This window comes from Nematolebias whitei, chromosome 17 (genome assembly GCF_014905685.2).
Source record: "Nematolebias whitei isolate Nwh7 chromosome 17, NemWhi1, whole genome shotgun sequence".
In the NCBI taxonomy this organism is placed as follows: Eukaryota; Metazoa; Chordata; class Actinopteri; order Cyprinodontiformes; family Rivulidae; genus Nematolebias; species Nematolebias whitei.
In genome coordinates this window covers 10,768,483-10,793,118 of record NC_056514.1, presented here as the reverse complement: position 1 = coordinate 10,793,118, position 24,636 = coordinate 10,768,483, and the positions used below count along the sequence as shown (strand labels likewise).

At 46.7% G+C, this 24,636-nt stretch overlaps 2 protein-coding genes across 2 annotated transcripts in view; one reads left to right on the top strand and one right to left on the bottom strand.

Moving 5' to 3' along the window:
• Positions 1–2,182: 2,182 nt before the first annotated feature.
• LOC119424118 lies at positions 2,183–4,099 on the bottom strand. Its single transcript, XM_037691585.1, has 2 exons — positions 3,451–4,099; positions 2,183–2,616 (listed from the first exon to the last, which is right to left on the bottom strand). The coding sequence occupies exons 1-2, from the start codon at positions 4,097–4,099 to the stop codon at positions 2,183–2,185; spliced, it is 1,083 nt and encodes a 360-aa protein (XP_037547513.1).
• Positions 4,100–9,879: 5,780 nt separating this feature from the next.
• Positions 9,880–24,636, top strand: part of vstm4b (V-set and transmembrane domain containing 4b) — a 21,507-nt gene continuing 6,750 nt past the window's right edge. The window contains exons 1-2 of the mRNA XM_037691584.1: positions 9,880–9,988; positions 10,504–10,911. Coding sequence (XP_037547512.1) covers positions 9,880–9,988; positions 10,504–10,911 — 517 coding nt within the window. The remainder of the gene's footprint in view (positions 9,989–10,503; positions 10,912–24,636) is intronic.

The following is a 24,636-nucleotide window of genomic DNA, read 5'->3' as shown; positions in this document are numbered from 1 at the left end:
GTGTGTGTGTGTGGGTGTGTGTGTGTGTGTGTGTGTGTGCGTGCGTGTGTGTGTGTGTGTGTGTGTGTGTGTGTGTGTGTGTGTGTGTGTGTGTGTGTGTGTGAACTTGCCACATGTGTCTCTGACATGTTAGGGGAGGTGGGGGGAGACATGGAGGGAGGGTCTGAGCAAGAACAGCGTCTGTGGTGTTTCAGATTACACTCATCAGAGAAGAAGAAATCTGAGGCCATTTTTGTTCGGACACATTTAGGTTGAAGTTTGTTTGAAGTTTGTGGAGGAAAATGCAGATCTCATCTCTTCTTCTTGCTCTTCTGACCCTAGCTCTGTTTGGAGGTAGGAAACTTTTCTTTTGCTTTATTCCAAAGTAAATGTAAAATGTTACTCAGATAATTATCTTAGATGTGGAGTTGATGTTGAGATGATGGTTGAAGAAACGGAGAGGAAAAATCTCTGGGCACATGAAGGTTCAAAAACGAGGACAGGATTCTTCAAGTGGATTTCTTGTGTGTTTTAAAAACCCACAACATCTGCAGTTTGTCCTCCTGCATGTCTGTGTTTGTCTCAGCAACAAGACTTTAATAACTAGACACTTGAAACGTACCTGGAATTATTACTGGGTGCACATCTACAACCAGCCCAATACAACGAGGCTGCACATCTAATGAAAATGAGCAAAAACACAAAAAGATTTTATTTAGTCAGCTTTACATATATTAAGCTTATTTGGTGCGGTAGTAGCTGAGCATAGTACCAGTACATACATTTAACACGACCTTTTCAAGAATGGACCAAAATGGCTACAAGTCAGTCTTCACAAATGAGGGGATCCTAGTTTAAAAGTCTGGTTTGAAAGGCAGCGGGATGTGAAGTTTTCTTCTACAGTTGCTTCTACAGTTGAGCTAAATTCACATGCAGATTAATCTCAATCCCCTTTCACCAGAGAGTCATTAGGGTGTTTGTTAGCCTGACTCAGAACAGAGATGATTTGGTCATGTGCATGACACACCTGTTCACGTGACACGTTTTTGGAGTGGACAGTTCGGCTACTTGTGTACACGACAACAACCCTTGTTCACTCTGAAATTGAAGGTTTCTGATTTTTTTTGTCTCAGAATGGAGCCCCCCACCCCTGAAGTGAAATACTTTGCATGTGTCACATGCACACTACTGGAAGCTGCAGTCAAAAGTTTTCAGCACTAATAACAGTTATTATAAATGAGAGAGAGCTGCGTGTTTGTACTAGTGTTGTGGTCAAGACCACCTAACCCGAGACCAAGACAAGTCAAGACCAGAGTGTACCGAGACCGAGACAAGACCAAGACTTTTAGGGTCCGAGACCAAGACAAGACCAAGACTTTTAAAGTCCGAGACCAAGACAAGACCAAGACCGAGGGAGGGCGAGACCAATTCGAGACCAAATCCACAAATAAAATAAAAAAATAAATAAAATGTTATTATAAAATATTTTTATAAAGTTATGAGCCTTTTTAATGTGTCAAAACTGATGATTTTACCAGACAGTAATGTTTTTACGTTTTTAAACAGTAGTGTTTGTGAAATGAATTTTGTACTGCAATGTCTTTTGTACACAACTTGTGCATGCTTACTTTAATTTATTTAAACTCTAATTTAAGTGACCCATTTTGATCCTAATAAAACAAAACTCAAGATGCATTTACCTTCTTTTGGTCTCTTGAAGTCAACATGAAATACTGGGCAGTATAAATGCAGTCTTTAGGATTAAATTGGAAACTTGAAGTCAGTTACTTTCTAAAATTGTTTAATTTTCATTTAGACTTGTGTATTTGCTTGGGGATCTTCCATTGTATGATCCAAGGCACATTAAGAAAAAAAAACACAGTATCATAAAAATCACCCAAGAAAACTTAGTAGCTTATTCATATTCATAAAGTTTCAGAGAAATAACTGCACTGCAGGCAGCCAGGAATGTGAACAAAAACTACTACAGAAAGAAAACCACGAGGCTAATCAATTTCAACGTTGCAGCTATACAAAGCAACACAAAGTTTGCCCGATGCATAACTACTTAAAAAAAATCCCACTTTGGCTGTGGCTGCATTTTGGAAGGAGTCGACGGGGGAGAGGACAGCCCCCGGAGGGCAAAACGTCAGTCTTTCCACAAAAAAAAAACCAAAAAAACTGTCCAGATGACTAACTGATTTTAAAGAAGTGTTTCATTGCATTTAAGAAATATGAGTGATTGCAACATTCTGTGGCCTAAACGTGCACGATGGGGTCTCATTAAAATGCCTCCTCGACTGAAAACCCTTTCCACTGGTGCAGAGGAGGCAGGGACTGATAGGACCTTCATTGCCAAATTGTGCAGTTGTGGAAATCTAGTGTGGTTTTTTGCCCAGAAGACAAGTGCATTGTCTGTGTCAAAGTCACGGATGGCATCAAAGTATTTCCTTATCTGTGTGTGTATGCTTGAATCCTGGTCTGAGCTGTGCTTTTTGTATGCCTTGTAGCGGGACAGAAGGCGAGGGTATTTGTTTGGTGGCGAATCACTGGCTGCGGCTGGATCCACATTCACAACTTCTGAGCAGGTGTCTTCTTTCATGTCCATCATCTTCTCCACCTCTAAGATCAATGTTTCTGAAAAACACAAACACAATGACTGAGTTAGATTTAAAAGGATATGCACATATCAGAGTTGAATTAAATACGTATAGGACCTTTTATTAGGGGCCTTTTTTAATTAATTTAAATAATTATATATATATATATATATATATATAATTATAAATATATACATATATATTTATAAATATATATATATAATTATAAATATATATATATATATATTATATATATAATTAATTAATTTAATTAATTAATTATATTTTTGCTATTCAAATAAACATGGTTAATGGGGCGACTGTGGCTGAGTGGTTAGAGCAGTCGTCCTTCAACGCCAGAGTTGGGGGTTCGACTCCCCTAAGTCACATGCCTAAGTGTCCCTGGGCAAGACACTGAACCCCTCATTGCCTCCGATGTGCGTCCCATCAGTGTATGAATGTGATAAAGCTCTGATTAGTCTCCTTTGAATGATTTGTTCAATTAGCTTTGTAGAGATCTAATAGAGTGCCGTATGAATGTGTAAATGAGGCACAGATTGTAATGTAAAGTGCTTTGAGTGTCTGATAAGATAGAAAGGTGCTATATAAGTACAGTCCCATTTAATATAAAAGTGAGTCAGGATTGTGTACAATAGGCATGTTACCAGCCTAAATATAAAGAATATCTGTTTCAATAGGCTCAGAGTGTACAAAATATGTTTTTATGACAAAAGTAAACAGATGAAATGAAGACTATGAATTCCACTGTAAGACTAGTTAAGGCTTTTATAGACAACTAATTTGAAATATTTTAGGATTTATGATTTTGCAAATAAGACATTTATTTTCAGCAGAGAAAATATATACTGACCTGTCAGTGTCTTCTTAAGCTCATCTCTGAACTTTTTCACTGATGTTGAATTTCCCCCATTGGTAACATCTAAGTCCACCCAGCTTAAGCCAAACTGAGGATCCAGCATGGTGGCCAAGAAGTAAACATTGTGGTTAAAAGGTTCCTCTCTTCCACTGTCTTTGGCCATGCTTGTTTTTAAAAAGATTCCAGAAAATCTTTTCACCAGAGACTGCTGGAGGGCTCTGACCAATGACTGGCACTGCATTCGAGTGTCCTCCATCTTGAGGAGGTGTGTATTCAAGTCCAGGACAGTTGGAACCACCATACTAATGGTAACTGATTTCTCCCCTTCTGTCAGGTCTGTTACCTCAGAAAATGGAGCAAGAACTGCACTCAGTTCCTTCAGCTGGTTCCACTCACGGGCACTAAACACCAACTCCTCGTGATCCTTGCTGCACATTTCATTCAGGGCTTTGTGGTCCAGAGCTGTGAAGGCCTGTACTTGTTTAAATATACTGTTCCATCGAGTTGTGTTTGCAGCTGGAATGGTCCTATTAGTGCCAAACGTAGCCTCAAACTTGTCTTTGAATTGTGAACTGCTATGCAATAAGGTGGTGAACCATGATGTTTTGGCTATTGTGTGAGAAATGGCCTTGACCTCCTTCATGCCGTCATTCACAACTAATTGTAGAGAGTGTGCAAAGCAGGAAAGACGTGCACCAGATGACCAGGGTAATTCGGTGTCTTCCTGAGAATTAATGTCCTCCCACAGGTGCTCGTCATCTAAATGCTCCTCTTCACTCTCGCTGTCATCAGATTGGGGCATGTGTACTTTGAAAGCACATTTCATATTGGCAGCATTGTCTGTTATGATATAGCTAATTTTGTCATGGATACCGTATTCCTCTGTGATCTCCTCAAAGGCAGACGCAATGTGCTCTCCAGTATGTCTGCCTGTGAAACGCCTACAGTCCAGCAGGTAGGATTCAAGTGCATAGGAATCCTTTGATTTGTAGCACACGTGGGCGGTCACCCCAAGGAAGGAGCGTAGCCTGCGATCAGACCAGAGGTCAGTTGTTAATGACACAGATGACTGGGTCTTCAGTTTCTCCAAAACAGTTTCCTTGACCTTGATTACCAACTCTGGAATTTGTCTATCAGAAACCGTTTTTCTAGAGATTGGTGTGTATTTACTATCCATAACTTCAAGAAAGTGTTTAAAATGACTGTTTTCCACAAGTGAGAGAGGCAGACAACACCCAATGATCAAATCTTGGACAATGGCTTGACTGATGGCTTGTTGCCTTGGTGATTGTGGGCTGTAGAGCTGCACTTTCTGCGTAAATAATGAAATTGATGGCTGTGTGACTGTGACATCATTCTGTTGCCCTGCCTTGTATTCCAGGAACCTAAAAAATGCAAAGGAGGAATCAGTATATCTGGTCATGAACATCAATTACATCAAAAGAACACTTAAAAATAAGTAGCAACTTCATAAATGTATGTCAAATATATCCTCCATTGTTTATCATAAGCAAAAATTAAACTTAGAAAAATCTAACAAAGTTAAATTGGGTCCTCTGGATGGGTTTAAACAATAAAAAATTATACAAATGTTTTGTCTTTCATCCAAAAGACTTCTTCAATATGAGGAGCTATATTAAACTCAAGAGCTACATTTTCAGGCCAAGACTCTGCGGTTTACACTCATCTCCAGACCAGCGGTCACTCTTTCAGGGATGAAGATGTTCACATCCTTGACAGAGAGGAACAATGGTTTGAGAGAGGAGTAAAGGAGGCCATCTTTGTGAAAAGAAACCATCCATCTTTAAACAGAGGTGGAGGCCTCCGGGTTCAACTGTCCCCCTCTTACAATGCTGTGATTGCTAGTATCACTCAGCCCCCGGTGAAGGCAAGCAGCCATCAGAGTACTAACAATCCATCATTAGGCTGATGGTCCTCCTTGAACATGTGAGCAGCTAGTTTCATCAACAACAAACGGTTGGTCCACTGTGAGGAGGCACTATTTATAGGGCTGAGCTGAATGCAGCTCCTCAGCCTGAGGAAGTCTTTCGGACGAAAGACGAAATGTTTCTACCTTTTATTTTTACTTTTTTAACACGCCCAGAGGACCTGATTTAACTTTTTAAGATTTTTCTACCTGTGTGATTGAGCATGCATCAGGACATATTAAACACAGTTAGTACCTTCTCACAGTGGATCAACCAGTTTGCCAAATATGTTAAGGGAGACCATCAGCCTAACAATGAATCGTTGGCACCCTGATGGTTGCTTGCTATTCACAGGGGGCTGAGTGATACTAGCAATATCAGCGATGTAAGAAGAAGACAGTCCCTCTTACAATGAAGTCTTTTGTTAAGAAGTCAAGTAGTCTTTTGGATGAGAGATGAAACGTTTCTACATTTTGTTACCACATGCCCTGTCCCCTCAGTCTCTCAAAGTTAACAGTGAATTTGTCCTTATGCATGCTCAATAACCCAGGTAGAAAAATTTAAAAAAGTTAAATCAGGTCCTCTGGGAGTGTTAAAAGAAAAAAAAAGGTAGAAAAAAGCTGTGCAGATAATATTCTACTTTTTTTCTTTTAACACACACTCAGAGGACCTGATTTAACTGTATGTAAACAGTGAATTTGCTTACTTCCCTTAATATGTTAATTATATCAGTGTTATAAAGTAAAACTCATTTAAGGGCTAAACAAAGCGGGTCTGAGTCTGACACACATTAATTAATTTAGATGTATTTAGATTTAATGTCGATGAATTACTTTTTCAAATTTTTGTCCCTTATTTTAGTATTTGTGATGCATGCTTTGGTATTTGTTGTTGTTATTTTTTTGTTTGTTTTTGGCGAGTCGACTGTTTTTCTCGTCCTAAGCAATTCACTGCATTGTTGTCGACCTTGTGTTGATTTTGCATATGACAAATAAACCATACTTGATAAAACGTTCTGTTTGTATTGTTCTTGGAAGAGAGGCAGATTGATAACGTTAACTAGCTAGCTTTACTAGCATCACTTACACAAAGCTGCGGCGCTTACCTTTCTTTGTGCTTCCTTTCCAGGTGTCGATAAAAGTTGGATGTAGTCCCGACAGTCTCCGAAAGTGAAGCGCTGCAGAACTTGCATTGCGCCGTGTGCTTTTTTTTCAGAGTTGTTTTGCAAACATACTCTTTGTGACTCAAATAGCCAAACTTTATAACAGCAGATTTAGAAGACATCTTCTCTTGTTCTAAACACAAACAAGTCTAACTTTTCTTCCCTGACGCTTGCGAGTGAAAGGAGGTGGGCTCGGTGTTGCCAGATAGAGTCGAGATTTTCCAGCAAAAAATCGGTTAAAAACCGCAACATCACACAAAAACCTGCACAATCTATATTTGTTACAGTATATTTACTTTTTGAACACAAACCCACATCAGTACAAGCCAAGGTAATTTAACAATATGTGGCAAAACGGAACAGTCCAACAAAAATCTTCCCAGAGTTCCCAGCAAAATCAGAACGAAAACTGGCCAATTGGCAGTAAACCACCCAATCTGGCAACACTGGAGTGGTAACAAAAACATGTAGCTAGCTGCTATGAGTCACGTTATCGCTTGAATTTGAATCGGTATGTTTTGCATCCAGTAAAAGCAAAGATGTTAACAAATAAACTGGACAATATTCTGGCAATTTAGTGATATTTTCACAGTTGTGGTCTTGACTGGTCTTGAAAAAAAATCCCGAGTCCTCAATGTCCGAGACCGTGACAAGACCGAGACCAAATGCGGTCGAGACCGAGACGAGACCGAGACCGTCAAAAAGTGGTCTCGAGACCGGTCTCGAGACCAAGACCGGTCTCGAGTACTACAACACTAGTTTGTACTACTCATTATTTTTCAGCATGTAGGAGCAAAGCCAACAACATCCTTGGTCCAAAGAAACTTTCCTGTATTCACCAGTTTTGATGTAACTTTGATTATGCTGACACCTCACGCGCGATGCATGTAGCTGAGTCCAGCATCAGGGTTGTCAGATAAACATAAATATGTTTTTTGCCTTTTTCTTCCTGAGCACATTTTCACCACACACAACACCTGATCTTACAACACCCTTACTCAGCACATTTGACAGCATGTGTCAAAATACAGTAACTTTAATTGACACCTACATAAGTTAATCATTTCTTATCTGGCAACCTTGTATAGCTTAAAGCGTTGAGGTGGCTTACCGGAGCTGCGGCGGCAAGGTTGTCGGTGCCTGTCGTGGCGGCAACCCTCGAACCTGATGGTGGACACCGTCGGTGAGGGATGCTGTCAGGCTGAAGAAGGAGTCCTGTCGGGCCTTTTTGGCCTGTGGGACCCCGGAAGCAGCTACCGGCAGTCCAAGCGACATGCGGCTCAGGTGGTTGCTGAGGCAAAAACTCGGGCATGGGAGGAGTTCGGAGAGGCCATGGAGAACGACTTCCGCACGGCTTCGAGGCGATTCTGGTCCACCATCCGGCATCTCAGGGGGGAAAGCGGTATTCCACCAACACGGTTTATAGTGGGGGTGCTGTGCTGCTGACCTCAACTCGGGATGTTGTGGGTCGGTGGGCGGAATACTTTGAAGACCTCCTCAATCCCACCAGCACGTCTTCCACTGAGGAAGCGGAGCCTGGGAACTCTGGGTCGGGCCCTCCAATCTCTGGTGCTGAGGTCACCGAGGTGGTTAAAAAGCTCCTCGGTGGCAGGGCCACGGGGGTGGATGAGATTCGCCCAGAGTTCCTTAGGGCTCTGGATGTTGTAGGGTTGTGTTGGCTTACGCGACTCTGCAATATTGCGTGGACATCGGGGGAAGTTCCCCTGGATTGGCAGACCGGGGTGGTGGTCCCCCTATTCAAAAAGGGGGATCGTAGAGTGTGTTCCAACTACAGGGGAATCACGCTCTTAAGCCTCCCTGGTAAGGTCTATTCAGGGGTTCTGGAGAGGAGGGTCCGTCGGATAGTCGAACCTCGGATTCAGGAGGAGCAGTGCGGTTTTCGTCCTGGCCGTGGAATACTGGACCAGCTCTACACTCTCAGCAGGGTCCTGGAGGGTGCGTGGGAGTTTGCCCAACCAGTCTACATGTGCTTTGTGGACTTGGAGAAGGCGTTCGACCGCGTCCCTCGGGGGTCCCTGTGTGGGGTACTCTGGGAGTATGGGGTACCGGGCCCTTTGATACGGGCTGTTAGGTCCCTGTATGACCGGTGTCAGAGCCTGGTCCGCATCGTCGGCAGTAAGTCGGGCTTGCTCCCAGTGAGAGTTGGACTCCGCCAAGGTTGCCCTTTGTCACCGATTCTGTTCATAACTTTTATGGACAGAATTTCTAGGCGCAGCCAAGGTGTTGAGGGGATCCGTTTTGGTGGCCTTAGGATTGCATTTCTGCTTTTTGCAGATGATGTGGTCTTATTGGCTTCATCAGATCGTGATCTACAGCTTTCGCTGGAGCGGTTCGCAGCCGAATGCGACGCGGCCGGGATGAAGATCAGTTCCTCCAAATCCGAGGCCATGGTCTTGAGCCGGAAAAGGGTAGAGTGCCCTCTCCAGGTCAGGGAGGAGGTCCTACCCCAAGTGGAGGAGTTCAAGTATCTTGGGGTCTTGTTCACGAATGAGGGAAAAATGGAGCGTGAGATCGATAGGCGGATAGGTGCAGCATCTGCAGTGAAGCGGGCGCTGTACAGGTCTGTCGTGGTGAAGAGAGAGCTGAGTCAAAAGGCGAAGCTCTCAATTTACCGATCGATCTACGTTCCTACCCTCATCTATGGTCACGAGCTTTGGGTTGTGACCGAAAGAATGAGATCTCGGATACAAGCGGCCAAAATGAGTTTTCTCCGCAGGGTGTCTGGGCTCTCCCTTAGAGACAGGGTGAGAAGCTCGATCATCCGGGAGGGACTCAGAGTAGAGCCGCTGCTTCTCCACGTCGAGAGGAGCCAATTGAGGTGGCTTGGGCATCTGTTTAGGATGCCTTCTGGACGCCTCCCTGGTGAGGATTTTCCGGACACGTCCCAATGGAAGGAGGCCCAGAGGAAGATCCAGGACACGCTGGAGGGACTATGTTTCTCGGCTGGCCAGGGAACGTCTCGGGATTCCCCCGGAAGAGCTGGCCCAAGTGGCTGGGGAGAAGGAAGTCTGGGCCTCCCTACTTAGGCTGCTACCCCCGCAACCCGACCCCGGATAAGCGGAAGAAAATGGATAGATGGCATTTATTTGTTTAACAAAAATATAAACACAACACTTTTGTTTTTGCTCCTATTTTTCATGAGCTGAACTCAAAGGTCTAAGATGTTTTATATGAACACAACAGGACTCTTTCTCTCAAATACAGGTGTGACATATCAAGATGCTGATTAGACAGCATGATTGTTGCACAGGTATTCCTTAGGCTGACCACAACAAAAGGCCACTCTAAAATGTGCATTTTTATCACAGCACAATGACAGAAATGTCACAAGTTTTGATGGAGGATGCTGTTGGCATGCTGAGTGCAGGAATGTCCACCAGAGTTGCTGCCCATGAATTGAATGTTAATTTCTTTACCAAAGGTGCTTCAGAGAATTTGGCAGTACATCAAACCTGCCTCACAACCACAGATTATGTGTAACCACAGCAGCCCAGGACCTCCACATCCAGCATCTTCACCTCCAAGATAATCTGAGTCCAACCATCCTGACAGCTGCTGCAACAATCTGTTTGCATTACCAAAGAATTTCTGCACGAACCATCTCAGAAGCTCATCTGCGTGTTCTGCGTGCTCTGCGTGCTCGTCATGCTTGTCGGGGTCTCCACCTGACTGCAGTTTGTCATTGTAACCAAACTGAGTGAGAAAATACTCAGAGGTGTTGTGTTTATATTTTTGTTCTGTGTACAAGGATTGAGTTTCAGGCTTAATGTGACATTATAGGTTTTATAAATCTGTAACCTGTGATCTCTTCTATTTAAAGTTGGTCTTTCTCATTGGAAATAAATGACAGATGTTTCAACTGCATAATTTCTCATAAGATGATCTAGAGGCAGGCGAATGTTGGGCCTCTCATTTATATCTGTTTTGTTTCTCCAGATTTATGTTTGGCCATAAACGCCACCATCACTCCTTCACCTTTCACAGTTGCCCAGGAGGCTCAGAATATCACTCTTACCTGTACTGTGTCGCAGCGGCGCCGCAACACAGCGTTACCAGTAGTTAAGTGGGCCTTTCTACCAGCAAGCACGGATCGACTAGAGGATGAAATCCTCATTGCTCGCATCAACATGAGGAAAGCCCGTTTTTATGGAAACTATACAAAGAGTTTCCAGTGGACCAAGTTTAGGCTGACTGTTGTGAAGCAGGGTAAGATCTTTGAGCTGCTCATCTTGAATGTGTCTGAGTGGGACCGGGGACTCTACCTGTGCCAAGTGCAGGAATTGAAGAAGCGCCAGGATCGCTGGAAGGCTTCATCCAACTGCACTGCTGCTACTGAGCTTAGAGGTGAGCACTTGAAGCAATAGGTCAGATATTTTGAAGTGGGAGGAATGTTAATGAACAATTAACATTATATCTGTATCTACAGAAACTTGAAAGTTTGTGAACTCTTTATAATTTTCTATATTTCTGCATAATATGACCTAAAACATCATCAGATGTTCACAGCAGTCCTAAAATTAGATAAAGAGAACCCAGTTAAACAAATGAGACAAAATATTAAACTTGATCATTTATTTATTGAGGAATTCAATATTATATATTTGTGATGGTAAAAGTAAGTGAACCTCTAGGATTATCAGTTAATCTGAAGGTGAAATTAGAGTCAGGTGTTTTCAGTCAGTGGATGATGATCAGGTGTGAGTGGACACCCTGTTTGATTTAAAGAACAGGATCTATCAAAAAGTCTGATCTTCTCAACAAGTTTGTGGAAGTGGATCATGGAGGAACAAAGGACATTTCTGAGGAGTTCAGAAAAAGAGTTGTTGATGCTCATCAGACTGGAGAAGGTTACAGAACATCTGTAAAGAGTTTGGACTCCACCAATCCACAGTCACACAGATTGTGAACAAATGGAGGAAGTTCAAGACCATCGTTACTCTCCCCAGGAGTGGTAGACCAACAAACATCACTCCAAGGTGTGGAATAGTCTGTGAGGTCACAGAGGGCCTCAGGGTAATTTCTAACAACTGAAGGTCTCTCTCACATTGATTCATGTTGATGTTCATGAGTCCACCATCAGGAGAACTCTGAACAACAATGGTTCATGGCAGGTTGAAGGAGAAAAACACTGCTCTCCAAAAACAACATGGGTGCTCATCTGCAGTTTGATAAAGATCACGTGGACAAGACAGAAGACTGTTGGAAGAATGTTTTGTGGACGGATGAGACTAAAATAAACTTTTTGGTTTAAATGAAAAGAGTTATGTTTGGAGAAAGAAAACTCTGCGTTCCTGCAGAAGAACCTGATCCCATCTGAGAAACATGATGGAGGTAGTATCATGGTTTGGGCCTGTCTTGATACATCTGGACCAGGACAACTTGTCATCATTGATGGAACAATGAATTCTGAATTATATCAGAGAATTCTAAAGGAAGATGTTAGAATATCTGTCCATGAACTGGATCTAAGAGAAGGTCCAGGGTCATGCAGCAACACAATGACCCTAAACACACAAGTGGTTCTACCAAAGAATGTTCAAGAAGAATAAAGTTCATGCTTTGGAATGGACAAGTCAAAGTCCTGACCTTAATCCAATCCAGATGTTGTGGAAGGACCTGAAGCAGCAGTTCATGTGAGGAAACCACCAACATCCAGAGTTGAAGCTGTTCTGTACAGAGGAATGAAGAAAAGTCCTCCAAGGTGATCAGCACTGATCAACAGTTACAGAAATCCAACATTTTTCAGTCAGGTCATCTGGACAGTTCTATTTCGTATAGGCTTCGCCCTTTAAGGCCCTCGCTAGTGGGTTTTATCCCGTCACGCAAAGCGTAGCACTGAAAACTTTAGTCCACGCCTACCTGTCGTGTGGGCCCCACCCGGTTCGTATAAATTACGTTGAGAGCGGGTAATCGGCCCCCATTTTTCTTCAGCAAGCAACCAGCACTGATCTTCCAAGAACGCGATGTCTAGCACCGTAGCGTAGCGTAGTGTTGTATCCGCTCACACCCCCGGGCCTTTCCGCATCAACGACCACACCGCTCCCAGCCATTGGTGCCCTCCTCTCGGAGCTACCCGGCATAATCCTGGAGGCGGCTGACACGAAGGGACTTTATGTCCCTCTCCTCCCCCCGCCCAGATCGGATGATTTAGCGGGAAGGTTTGGCTCCACCCCGGCTCGCCGCCCTGGCCCCATCTGGCCTCGTTTCCCAGCAGTGATGTCATACTGGAACGAGGCTGCAGCCAGACATGGTAAATTGAAAGCGCCCATCTCCAACTTCACTCCCATCACCAGAGTGGAGGGGTTTACTGAGCGGAATTTTCCCTCGGTACCCCCCTGGAACCAAGCCTGGCGGAAGCACTTGGAGCAAAAGTGTCCAGGTTGGACCAGCGTCCTATTCCTCCAGGGAGACACAACCAGACGGTGACGTCACTCTCCAACTGAGCCCACCAGTGTGCGTTCCAGGCGGCCGCAGCGAACAAAAATGTCGCTCTGCTGGCCTACAGCATCTCCAAGAGGCTGGAGGAAACTGACCTGCCTGAAGAGACAAAGAGCTGGCTCTGCAAGGCATCTGACGTCATCCTCAACCTGTGCGCCTCTACTGCTGTCTGCCTGTCTCGCATCGCCGCTTAGATGACAATGATCCAGAGGCCTACCTGGCTCCGACACTCCCCCTTCTTGCTGGAGAAACTGCAGAAAGGCTTGCTGGAGGGCCCCATCACGACGGATGTGCTGTTCAGAGCCAATTTCAAGGCCGTGCTTGAAAAATCGAAGAAGTCGGAGGAGGTGTCGGAGACTGTGTGCCACCTGATGAAGCCGCACTCCTCCTCCTGTCCCCACCATCCGCTAGAGGGATCGTCGTGGCCAGAGGCAGCAGCAGAGATGCTCCACAGCTGCAGCAGCGTCCTCCCGCCCCGCTCCGCCACAGCCCCCCCCCCCCCGCCAGAGAACAGCCCTTCTCATCCCGGCAACCAGCGGCTCAGCGTTTCCCCAGAGACCGCAAACAGGCGCCGCCCTGGAAAAACCAGCCGCAGGGCTCACGGGGGAGAAGATTTAAAAAATGACTCCTTGCGGAGGATGTGTGTGTGTGCAATGATGACATGAGTTTTAAAATAAAACAAAAACATCATTCAGAGAATAAAGTGTCTGATTCCAACCTGACTGTCAGTTCAAATGATCTCACAGCGGCTCCTCTTGACACATCCTCCACACATAACGAGCCGGTGACCTCAAAACAGGGTTCTGCACTCCGCCCATCTTCGGATGACTGTACATACATATTCGCATTGTATCTCGGTGCAATGCCAATAAAGTTTTATACTGATTCTGAATTCTGATTCTAAAAGTCACTGCAGCTTGAGAAAACACACAAAATGCTCGCTTGACACAGCAGCTAAAAATGAATGTTTTCAACCGACTGAGTCCAGAAGAAAACCTCGCTCTCGGCCCAGGTTGCGTTTTGCTTCGTCTGACCGCAGCGGGGACAAACGCGTTTCCTCACGGCAGCTGAAGCCTCCACCTAAATGATGTTGCATTGCTGAAGGCACGTGCGCCTCCCCTCAGCGCACGTTAGCTTACATCAACCCTGATGCAAACCCGCAGCCTGAGCGCGGCACAAAGGCGCTTCCAGGGCCCTTTCGGCAAGGCCTCCCCTTGGGTCGCTCGGAGCACGTCTCTGCAGCACATGATGGCGGTGGAGGCCTTGACTTGGTTGATGTCTGCAAAAGACATGACGCAACACAAAAACGCGTGCCCGCTCCCAGAGCATTACGCGGGGTGGCAGCAGGCGTGCTCCCTGAACAGATGGATGGACTGTCTTATCAGCAGGGGTTACACGATACAGTTCGCAGCTCAACCCCCACCGTTCAGAGGAATTATAGAGACAGTTCTGTTATCTCCAGAACAGATCTCGTCCCTCCACGCAGAAGTTCAGGAACTACTTGTAAAAAATTTAATTTTCAGGGTTCCCAACAGAGAGGAAAACACAGGGTTTTACTCACGTTACTTCCTGGTTTCGAAATGGACTGGAGGAATGAGACCCATCCTGGATTTATCCGTTTTCAACAAGTCGATCATGGAGAGACAGTTTCACATGTTGACAACCAGACAGCTGTTAGACAACATTCACCAAAACGACTGGTTTACCTCCATCAATCTAAAAGACGCCTATTTTCACATTCCAATCATTCAAAAACACAGAAAGTTCCTGCGCTTCTCCTTCCAAGGGACCCAGTACCAGTACAACAGAGTAGTGACAGCTGTCTCCATCATGAAACTGTTAGGAACAATGTCATCAGCTTACGCAGTGGTTCCGTTGGGCTTACTTGGGCTGTGGTCACCTCACACAACAGCTCATATAAACATTTTGGAATGTTTCACGGTTTTTAATGTGATTCAACATTTTGCTCCTGTGTTACAGAATCAGCATGTTCTGATTCACACAGACAACAAGATGACTGCAGCTTACATAAACTGGCAGGGGGGTGTGCGCTCAGCCCAAATGTTACACATTGCGAGGTGGCTGCTGTGTTGGGCACACAAAAACCTGCTCTCCATCAGAGCAGTGTACATCCCCGGTGTCCTGAACAGAGGAGCGGACATAATGTCCAGGGGCGGTCCGCGCCACGGGGACTGGAGTCTCTATCCCGAGCTGATTTCTTGGATCTGGGAGAAATTTGGCAGAGCAGAAGTGGACCTATTTGCCACACGGGAGAACGCCCAGTGTCAACTATGGTTCTCACTGAGCCCAAAGGACGATCCACCGTTAGGAATGGACGTGGTTGCCCACAGTCCGTAGCCCAAAATTCTCCTTTATGCATTTCCCCCAGTCCCTCTAATATCACGGTTTCTGAACCGAGTTCGGGAGGAAAAACTGTCAGCCATTCTGATAGATCCCGAGCGCGTGAGCGCCCCGTGGTTTCCAATCCTGCGACGTCTGTTATCGGGTCGCCCGTGGAAATTGCCGTGGAGAGAGCATGCTCTCCTCCAGGCGGGAGGAGCGATCAGGAGTCGCCCAGAAATAGGCCAGCACCTTTGGGTCTGGCCGCTGAACGGATCTGCTTAGAGAAGATGGGTCTCTCTCAAGAAGTAGTGCGCACAATCCAGGATTCACATGCTGCCTCCACCACAGCGCTGTACACATCAAATTGGACAGCTTTTCAACGCTGGTGTACAGAGAAAGATGTAGAGGCCATCTCATGTCCAGTAGGTGGCGTGCTGTCTTTTCTGCAGCAGCTGATGGACAGAAATCTAGCGTTCAGCACAATTAAAACGTATGCTGCAGCCATCTCTTCCTATCACGAAGGCTTCGGTGACAGAACAGTTTTTAATCACCCGCTGATGAAGCGTTTTCTAAAAGGTGTACGGAGGCACAGACCGGTGTCACGTCCACTAGCTCCACAGTGGGACTTAACGATGGTTCTGCAAGCCCTAATCAAAGCTCCTTTCGAGCCGTTAGATCAGGTTTTGATTAAATTCTTGTCACTTAAAACAGCCCTGCTGTTGGCTTTGACATCCGCGAAGAGAGTGAGTGATTTATCTGCCCTCTCTGTTGCTCCGTCATGCCTCAGGATTCAAGCTGATGGCAGCTCAGCTGATCTGAGACCTAACCCAGCGTTCATGCCTAAAAACATCACAAGCTCATTTAAATCAAGAATGATAACGTTGGAGGGGCTTTTCCCCCCTCCCCACAAATCAGAAGAAGAAGCATCATCTGCTCTGCCCTGTGCGTGCGTTGACATGTTACGTAGCACGCATGGCCACACTGCGTCAGACTCAACATTTGTTTGTACATTATAGAGACGCCTCAGCAGTTTGCCTGTTATCCACCTATCGCCTGTCACACTAGCTGTGTGAGGCCATTTCTGAAGCTTACAGAGCATCAGGTTTAGAGGCCCCTGACAACCTCAGGGCGCACTCGACCAGAGGAATTGCATCTTCGACAGCCTTGCATAATGGTATGACAATGCAGGGTATTTGCATTGCGGCCGCGTGGTCATCGCCCTGCTCATTTATTCGCTTCTATCTGTGTCATGTGTCGGCTCGTTCCATGTGCATTCTGTTCTCAGCGCCTTAACAGAATGAATCTTATTATTTTCATGGAATTTCGTTTAAACTCACATCTGACTGCATGCAGTTACAGTGTGAGATATGTATTATCAGTCACAAGTTCTATTTCATATAGGCTTCGCCCTTTAAGGCCTTCGCTTTAGTGGGTTTATCCCGTTATGCAGAGCATAAGCACTGAAAAAATTTAGTCCACGCCCACCTGCTGTGTGGGCCCCACCCGGTCCGTATAAATTACGTTAAGAGCGGGAAATCGGCTCCCATTTTTTCTTCAGCGAGCTAATATAGCACTGTCAGAAGAACAAAGAAGATAAATTGTGTAAATGACCAACCTTTGTGAAGGATGCTTGGCCCGGCAGTCGACCTCCGGTCGTCCGGTGAGTTCTCCTCCCGGAGGAGAAGATGACAGCAGTCTTATTCCAAGGTAAGCGTCGGGGAACATTTCCCAGTGACAGGTCACTACACGCTGGACAACGCCATCTTGTGTTTTTCCTCTTATCGCCGACCCTCGGGGCGAACCGGATGGTTCCTCGGGGGCAAGGTGTGCTCAGCTGCAGCCCCCGCTGCTCATTCCCTCCTGGGGAGCGTAGTGTAGGTGGAGGGGGGCTGAGTGAATGCTCACCCCATCCCACCTCGTTTCGCATCGGCGATCACACCGCTCCCGGCCGACGGCGCCCTCAGGGGTTGCCCGGCGGAACCCGGGAGGAGGCTGACATGAAGGGACTCCTTTTTTCTACGTCCCTCGCCTTTTCCCGCCAGTTCGGATGATCGGCGGAAAGGTTATTTTTCACCGACGTGTTTCCAGGCAGCCGCAGTTAGCAACAACGTGCGCTGCTAGCATATAGCATGTCCAAGGGACTGAAGGCCGCAGACCTGCCTTGGAGACAAAGAACTCCCTCTGTAAGGCAACTGACGCTATTCCTCGGTTCCCCCCCCCTGGAGCCAAGCCTCGCGGAAGCCTTCGGAGCGAAGATGTCCAGGCTGGAGAAGCGTCCCGTCCCTCCGGGGAAACACGACCAGGTGGCGACCGCGCTCTCCAACAGAGCCCACCAGTGTGCTTTTCAGGCGGCCGCGGCTAACAACAACGTGGCGCTGTTAGCATTTAGCATGTCGAAAAGGCTGGAGGCCTCAGACCTGCCGGAGGAGACAAAGAGCTCCCTGTGTAAATCGGCAGACGCCGTCCTCAACATGTGCGCCGCTCCCACGGTTTGACTGTCGAGGATTGCAGCGTGGATGACGGTAATCCAACGTTCCATCTGGCTCCGTCACTCTCCATTGCTGCTGGAAAAGCTGCACAAGGACCTGATGGAGGGCCCCATCTCATCGGACGCGCTGTTCGGAAGCAGCCTGACGACCATGCTGACAAATTCGAAGCAGTCGGAGGAGATGTCGGAAGCGGTACGCCATCTCATCAAGCCGCGCGGCTCATCCCGTCCCCCAGCCCGCTGGAGAGACCGCCGAAAGCAGAGGCTGAAACATCGACGCTCCACGGCAGCAGCAGCTTCGTCTCGCCCAGCTCCACCACCAGCCCCGCCCGCCAGAGACCACCCCTCCTCAGTCCGGCAGCCTGCACTTCAGCGTTTCCCCAGAGATCGCCTGCAGACGGCGCTCGGGGCAAACAAACCACAGAGCTCACGAGGGAGAAGGTTTAAGAAATGACGGTCTGCGGAGGATGTGTGTATGAATGAAACAGGAAGTGAAATAAATGATTTTTCAAAGATCAAAATGCCTGTTTTTAGCCAGTCTGTAAGTTCGGATGAGCTCACAGCCGCTACACGCACATCCTCCACACAGAGAGAGCCGGTGTCCTTAAATAAAGGTTTTTTAAATCCACCGCCGCTCCTTCACATGCCCAGACGCTCACGTGACACCACGGTAAGCGAAATAACTTGTTGTCAATCAGACCCGCACGATCACCACCCAAACGGTGTTAAACGCGCATCCGAGCGAGACAAACAGCCTCCATCCAAACGGCGCTGTGTTGATGATGCACGCACAGCTGCCCGGCGCTCACCGGCTCACATCGGGATAAATGTGGGACCGCAGGCCGGGTCCGGTGGAGGTCCCCGCTCTCAACAAAAACAACACACGCCTCTCCTGAGCGAACGCGAGCGGCAGTCTCCATCGCGTCTCAGCGATCAGCAGCTCACGGCGGCATAAGCGTGAGACAGCTGAATGAATCCAATGACGGGCCCCGCCCTCAGCGAGAGCGGCGCGCGTCCCTCCAGAGGAAACGTGCGCTCCCGCGAGGCTCACAACCTTCACTTCGACAGCACGGCGTTGATGACGTCACGCCCTCCACCTCTCAACGTTCGCACAGCGACGTTAAACGTGCAGCCTCTCGACGTCACCAGCTGGCACACGCCTCGCCTCAGCGCACATCGCCCCGCCCGGACATGAAGGTTGGTCTGCGATCCAGACACAGCGCACGGGCGCGCGCAGAACAGCCCTTTCGAGGAAGCCTCGCCTTGGGTCACGCGGAAAAATTTTTCCGCGACGCATGACGGCGGTCGAGGCGGAGTTTTTGGATGACGTCCGTTCAAACACGGCACATCATTTAAACGCACGTCCACTCCACGAACGTCACGCAGAGTGGCTAAAAACATGCTCACCGGACAGATGGATGGACAGAGTGTTATGCAAGGGTTACACGCTGCAGTTTACAACCCGACCCCCTCCGTTCGGAGGAGTTATAGAGACGGTCCTGTCATCACCAGACCAAGTCTCAGCCTTAAATGCAGAAGTCCAAGAGCTTCTGATAAAAGGTGTAATCTCAAGAGTCCCCAACGAGGAGGAAAACACAGGGTTTTACTCACGCTACTTCCTGGTCCCCAAAAGGACCGGAGGGATGAGACCGATTCTGGATATGTCAGCTTTCAACAAAGCGATCATGAACAGACCTTTTCACATGTTGACGAACAGACAGCTGTTGGACAACATCCAGAAAAACGACTGGTTTGTTTCCATCGATCTAAAAGATGCTTATTTTCACATACCAATCATCCCAAAACACAGAAAATTTCTGCGTTTCGCCTTTCAAGGGATGAAGTACCAGTACAACAGGCTGCTTTTCGGGTACTCCCTCGCGCCTCGTACGTTCTCAAAGTGTGTGGAGACAGCCCTGCATCCACTGCACAGAGCAGGGATGAGAGTTTTGTTTTACCTGGACGACCTGCTGCTCCTGTCTCACTCCAGACAGGAAGCGCTGATACAGGCTCAGGTGTTGGCATCACACCTGCTAAATCTGGGCTTCGCCATAAACTGGAAGAAGAGCTCGTTTTTCCCGGCCCAGACAATTGTTTATCTGGGAGTGGAATTAAACTCAATTACCATGACGGCTCGCTTATCACAAACAAGAATCGACACTCTAAAAAACCAATTACGCCACGTAAGACCTGGCAAAGTGGTAACAGCTGTCTCCGTCATGAAGCTGTTGGGAATGATGTCATCAGCTCACACAGTGGTCCCGCTGGGTTTGTTACACATGAGACGCCTCCAGAGGTGGTTTACGCGTCTGCGTGTGGATCCAGTAAAACAAAAAGACGGATGATCACTGTCCCTCCCTCCGTGAGTGCAGACCTCCGACACTGGGGAAACACCCTGGCTTTGTCAGAGGGAGTCCCCGTCAGCAGACCCACGTCACACGTTCAGTCTTCACGGACGCGTCTCTGTCAGGATGGGGGGGGACATGCCTATCTCAAGCAGTAGGGGCGCTGTGGCCCCACCGCACATCAGCCCACATCAATGTTTTGGAGTGTCGCACAGTGCTGAATGTGATTCAACTTTTTGCTCCCGTGCTACAGAATCAGCACGTGTTGATTCACACAGACAACATGGTGACTGCTGCGTACATAAACCGCCAGGGGGGTGTGCGTTCAGCCCAGATGTTACACATTGTGCGGAAGCTACTGTGTTGGGCTCACCAAAACCTGTTTTCCATCAGAGCGGTTTACATACCCGGCGTTTTCTGAACAGAGGAGCAGACGTGATGTCCAGGGGCGGCCCACGTCACGCGGACTGGACTCTCCATCCAGACCTGATGTTTCAGACGTGGCAGAAGTTTGGCAAAGCAGCTGTGGACCTGTTTGCGACGCGAGAGAACGCTCAGTGCCAATTATGTTTTTCCCTGAGCCCACGAGACGATCCACCGCTGGGGGTGGATGCATTTGCCCACAGCCCGTGGCCCAAAACGCTTCTGTACGCGTTCCCCCCTCCTCCTCTGATTTTACGGTTCCTGAACCGAGTTCAGGAGGAGGGACTGACAGCTCTCCTGGTAGCTCCCGAGCGCGTGAACGCACCATGGTTCCCAGTTCTGCAGCGTCTGTTGTTAGGTCGCCCGTGGACCTGCCATGGAGGGAAGATGCTCTCCTTCAAGCAGGAGGAGCGATCAGGAGTTACCCGGAAATAGGCCAGCACCTGTGGGTCTGGCCGCTGAGCGGTCCCGCTTAGAGAGGATGGGTCTCCCTCAGGAGGTAGTGCGCACAATTCAAGATTCACGCGCTGCATCTACCACAGCCCTGTACACATCAAGTGGACGGCTTTTCAGCACTGGTGTACAGAGAAAGGTCTGGAGGCCACTTCATGTCCATTAGGTGGCGTGCTGTCCTTTCTTCAACAGCTGATGGATAGGAAGTTGGCATTCAGCACGATTAAAACGTACGCTGCAGCCATCTCTTCCTGCCACGAAGGGTTCGGAGACAGAACAGCTTTTAATCACCCGCTGATGAAGCGGTTTCTAAAAGGTGTACAAAGACATAGGCCGTTTTCACGCCCACTCGTTCCACAGTGGGATTTAACGCTGGTCCTGCGAGCCCTGATCAAGGCTCCTTTTGAGCCTCTGGATCAAGTTTCACTTAAATTCTTGTCTCTTAAAACAGCCCTGCTGCTGGCTTTAACATCCGCTAAGAGGGTGAGTGATTTATCGGCCCTCTCTGCCGCTCCGTCATGTCTCAGAATCCAGGCTGACGGTAGTTCAGCTGATTTCAGACCAACCCAGCCTTTATGCCTAAAAGCATCACGAGCTCTTTTAAATCGAGACAGATATCGTTGGAGGGATTCTTCCCTCCCCCCACAGATCAGAAGAAGAAGCATCTTTTCATCTTCTCTGCCCGGTGCGGGCGTTGACGTGTTACATAACGCGCACAGCTGCAATGCGTTTCAAACTCAACAATTGTTTGTGCATTATAGAGATGCTTCTGCAGGTCGCCGTTATCCATCCAGCGCTTGTCACACTGGCTGTGTGAGGCCTTTTCTGAAGCCTACAGAGCATCAGATTTAGGGCCTCCTGTCAACCTCAAAGCACACTCGACCAGGGGTATCGCATCTTCGACTGCTCTGCATAATGGTATGTCAATGCAGGACATTTGCACTGCGGCTGCATGGTCAACACCCTGCTCATTTATTCGCTTTTACCTACGTGATGTAACGGCTCGTTCCATGACACATTCTGTCCTTAGTGCTCTAACAGAATGAATATTATTGTTCTCATGGAACTCTGTCTAAGCTCACTTCTGTCTGCATGCATTACAGTGTGAGATGTTGTTATCAGTCACAAGTCGTGTCTGTGATTTTGGTTTTATTGTCACTAATCAGTTCATGACTATTGTTACCAATCAGTTCATTTGATCAATAATCAATTCATGGACATTAATCTGTTTATACTGTTCAGCCATGAACCAGTTGGTTCATGCCCCCCCCCCCCCTCTTTTCAACTTCTTCTTCCCGTTGAAAGTTTTCCGGGGCATTCATGCTTGTCAGAACGCATAGCTACACAACATGCGTCTGTGCATGGCACATAATTACGCGATGCGTAGTTATGCACACGGGGAGCTGAGTGACAAGACGTTTTTTGGGCAAGCTTCCGCTTCTTACTGTGTTCGAATGGACCCAGTGAGGCGAGGACCACATCGGCTTCGCCCTTTACCCACTAAAGCGAAGGCCTTAAAGGGCGAAGCCTATATGAAATAGAACGTTGGTTACGTACTGTAACCCCAGATTCTATGAATATAGGCGTAGCCCTTTAAGCGTCGGGCCTCACTGGCTCCTAAAATGGCTGAAGAAAAAGCTATTTTGGGAGCCGATTTCCCGCTCTTAACGTAATTTATACGGACCGGGTGGGGCCCACACAGCAGGTGGGCGTGGACTAAATTTTTTCAGTGCTTATGCTCTGCATAACGGGATAAACCCACTAAAGCGAAGGCCTTAAAGGGCTACGCCTATATTCATAGAATCTGGGGTTACAGTACGTAACCAACGTTTGTGACTGTTGATCTTGTTGTAACGTTACTAATCAGTTCATGACTACTGTTACCAATCAGTTCATTTATTATTAACCTGTTCATATTGAAGAGCTGTTGATCTGCTCTGTTCAATGTTTTCAGCCTCTCCCCTTTTCCCCGTCGAAAACTTTTCTCTCCGGGGTGCCCATGTACACGGAACGCGTAAATTACGCAGTGCATGTCTGTGCATGGTGCATTTTATGCACATAGAGGGCAGAGTGATGAAATGTTTTTTTTGGTGCAAGCAGGCGCTTCATATGGTGTCTGAACTGACCCAGTGAGGCATAGACTACATCCTGCTTCGCCTTTTAACCCACTAGCGAGGGCCTTAAAGGGCGAAGCCTATACGAAATAGAACGTTGGTTACGTACTGTAATCCCAGATTCTATGAGTATAGGCGTAGTCCTTTAAGCTCTGGGCCTCACTGGCTCCTAAATGGCTAAAGAAAAAGCTATTTGGGAGCCGATTACCCGCTCTCAACGTAATTTATATTTATCGGGTGGAGCCCACACGACAGGTGGTCGTGGACTAAAGTTTTCAGTGCTACGCTTTGCGTGATGGGATAAAACCCACTAGCGAGGGCCTTTAAGGGCTACGCCTATACTCATAGAATCTGTGGTTACAGTACGTAACCAATGTTTCTTTTTTTGCTGAAACGTTTCACCTTCCATCTAGAAGGCTTCATGAGTCAAGGAAACACACAACACAAAACTGATTTTTCTCCCAAACAGCTTACTCCAAAGTGGAACAAACCAGTTATGTTGGTGCTAAGATGGTGTCTTTGGCACGCCCCCTCCTCCGATGCCGGCCCTCTTCCTCGTCGACAGTCATGTCAAACTGGTTCAAAACCAAAAAAGTCCATGCTCAATAATCCAGGTATACTGTACAAGTTACAGAAATGTCAGAGTCAGAGATTGTTCATTGTCATTCGCACCTCATGTGGTACATGTGGTGGAGCGAAATTATGTACACAGATGTACACAAATGTTTAGTTACAGTTACTGCTGCACGGTGGGGTAACACCAGATACTGAAGCAAAGGTTCGCATACTTTTACCATCAAAAATATGAAATATTAAATCATTTTCCTCAACAAATAAATGATCAAGTATAATATTTTGTATCATTTGTTTAACTGGGTTCTCTTTATCTACTTTTAGGACTTGTGTGAACATCTGATGATGTTTTAGGTCACATTGATGGAGAAATATAGAAAATTGTTATGGCTTCACAAACTTTCATCGTTGCTGGCAACAGCAGCCATGTGGTATCAGTTGCATATCCAGTATTTTTTTTCAAGTGTAATTAAATTTTGTCGTGTGGTTCATGATTTAATAGACAGACACACAAACACAGCACACACCCGGACATGGACAAAAAACAGTTTATTAAAGTGTCTCACAACAGTACATGGTGGGAGTACTGCCTCAGACTGATATATTTTAAATGTTTATTTATTTTACTGTTAATGATTATAACTGATAACTGATGAAAACCCCAAATTACAAACCCCCAAATACGAGTTTCACTATTTGAATGGAATTACTGAAATAAATCAACTTTGTCATGATATTCAAATTTTATGACCAGCACCTGTGTATAGTGTGGTACTGAAAAGACTAAAATAAAAAATAAATATCAATTTCCATATAACTAGGACAGAGCTGCAAATCTAAAACCAACATTTCATATATATATATATATATATATATATATATATATATATAT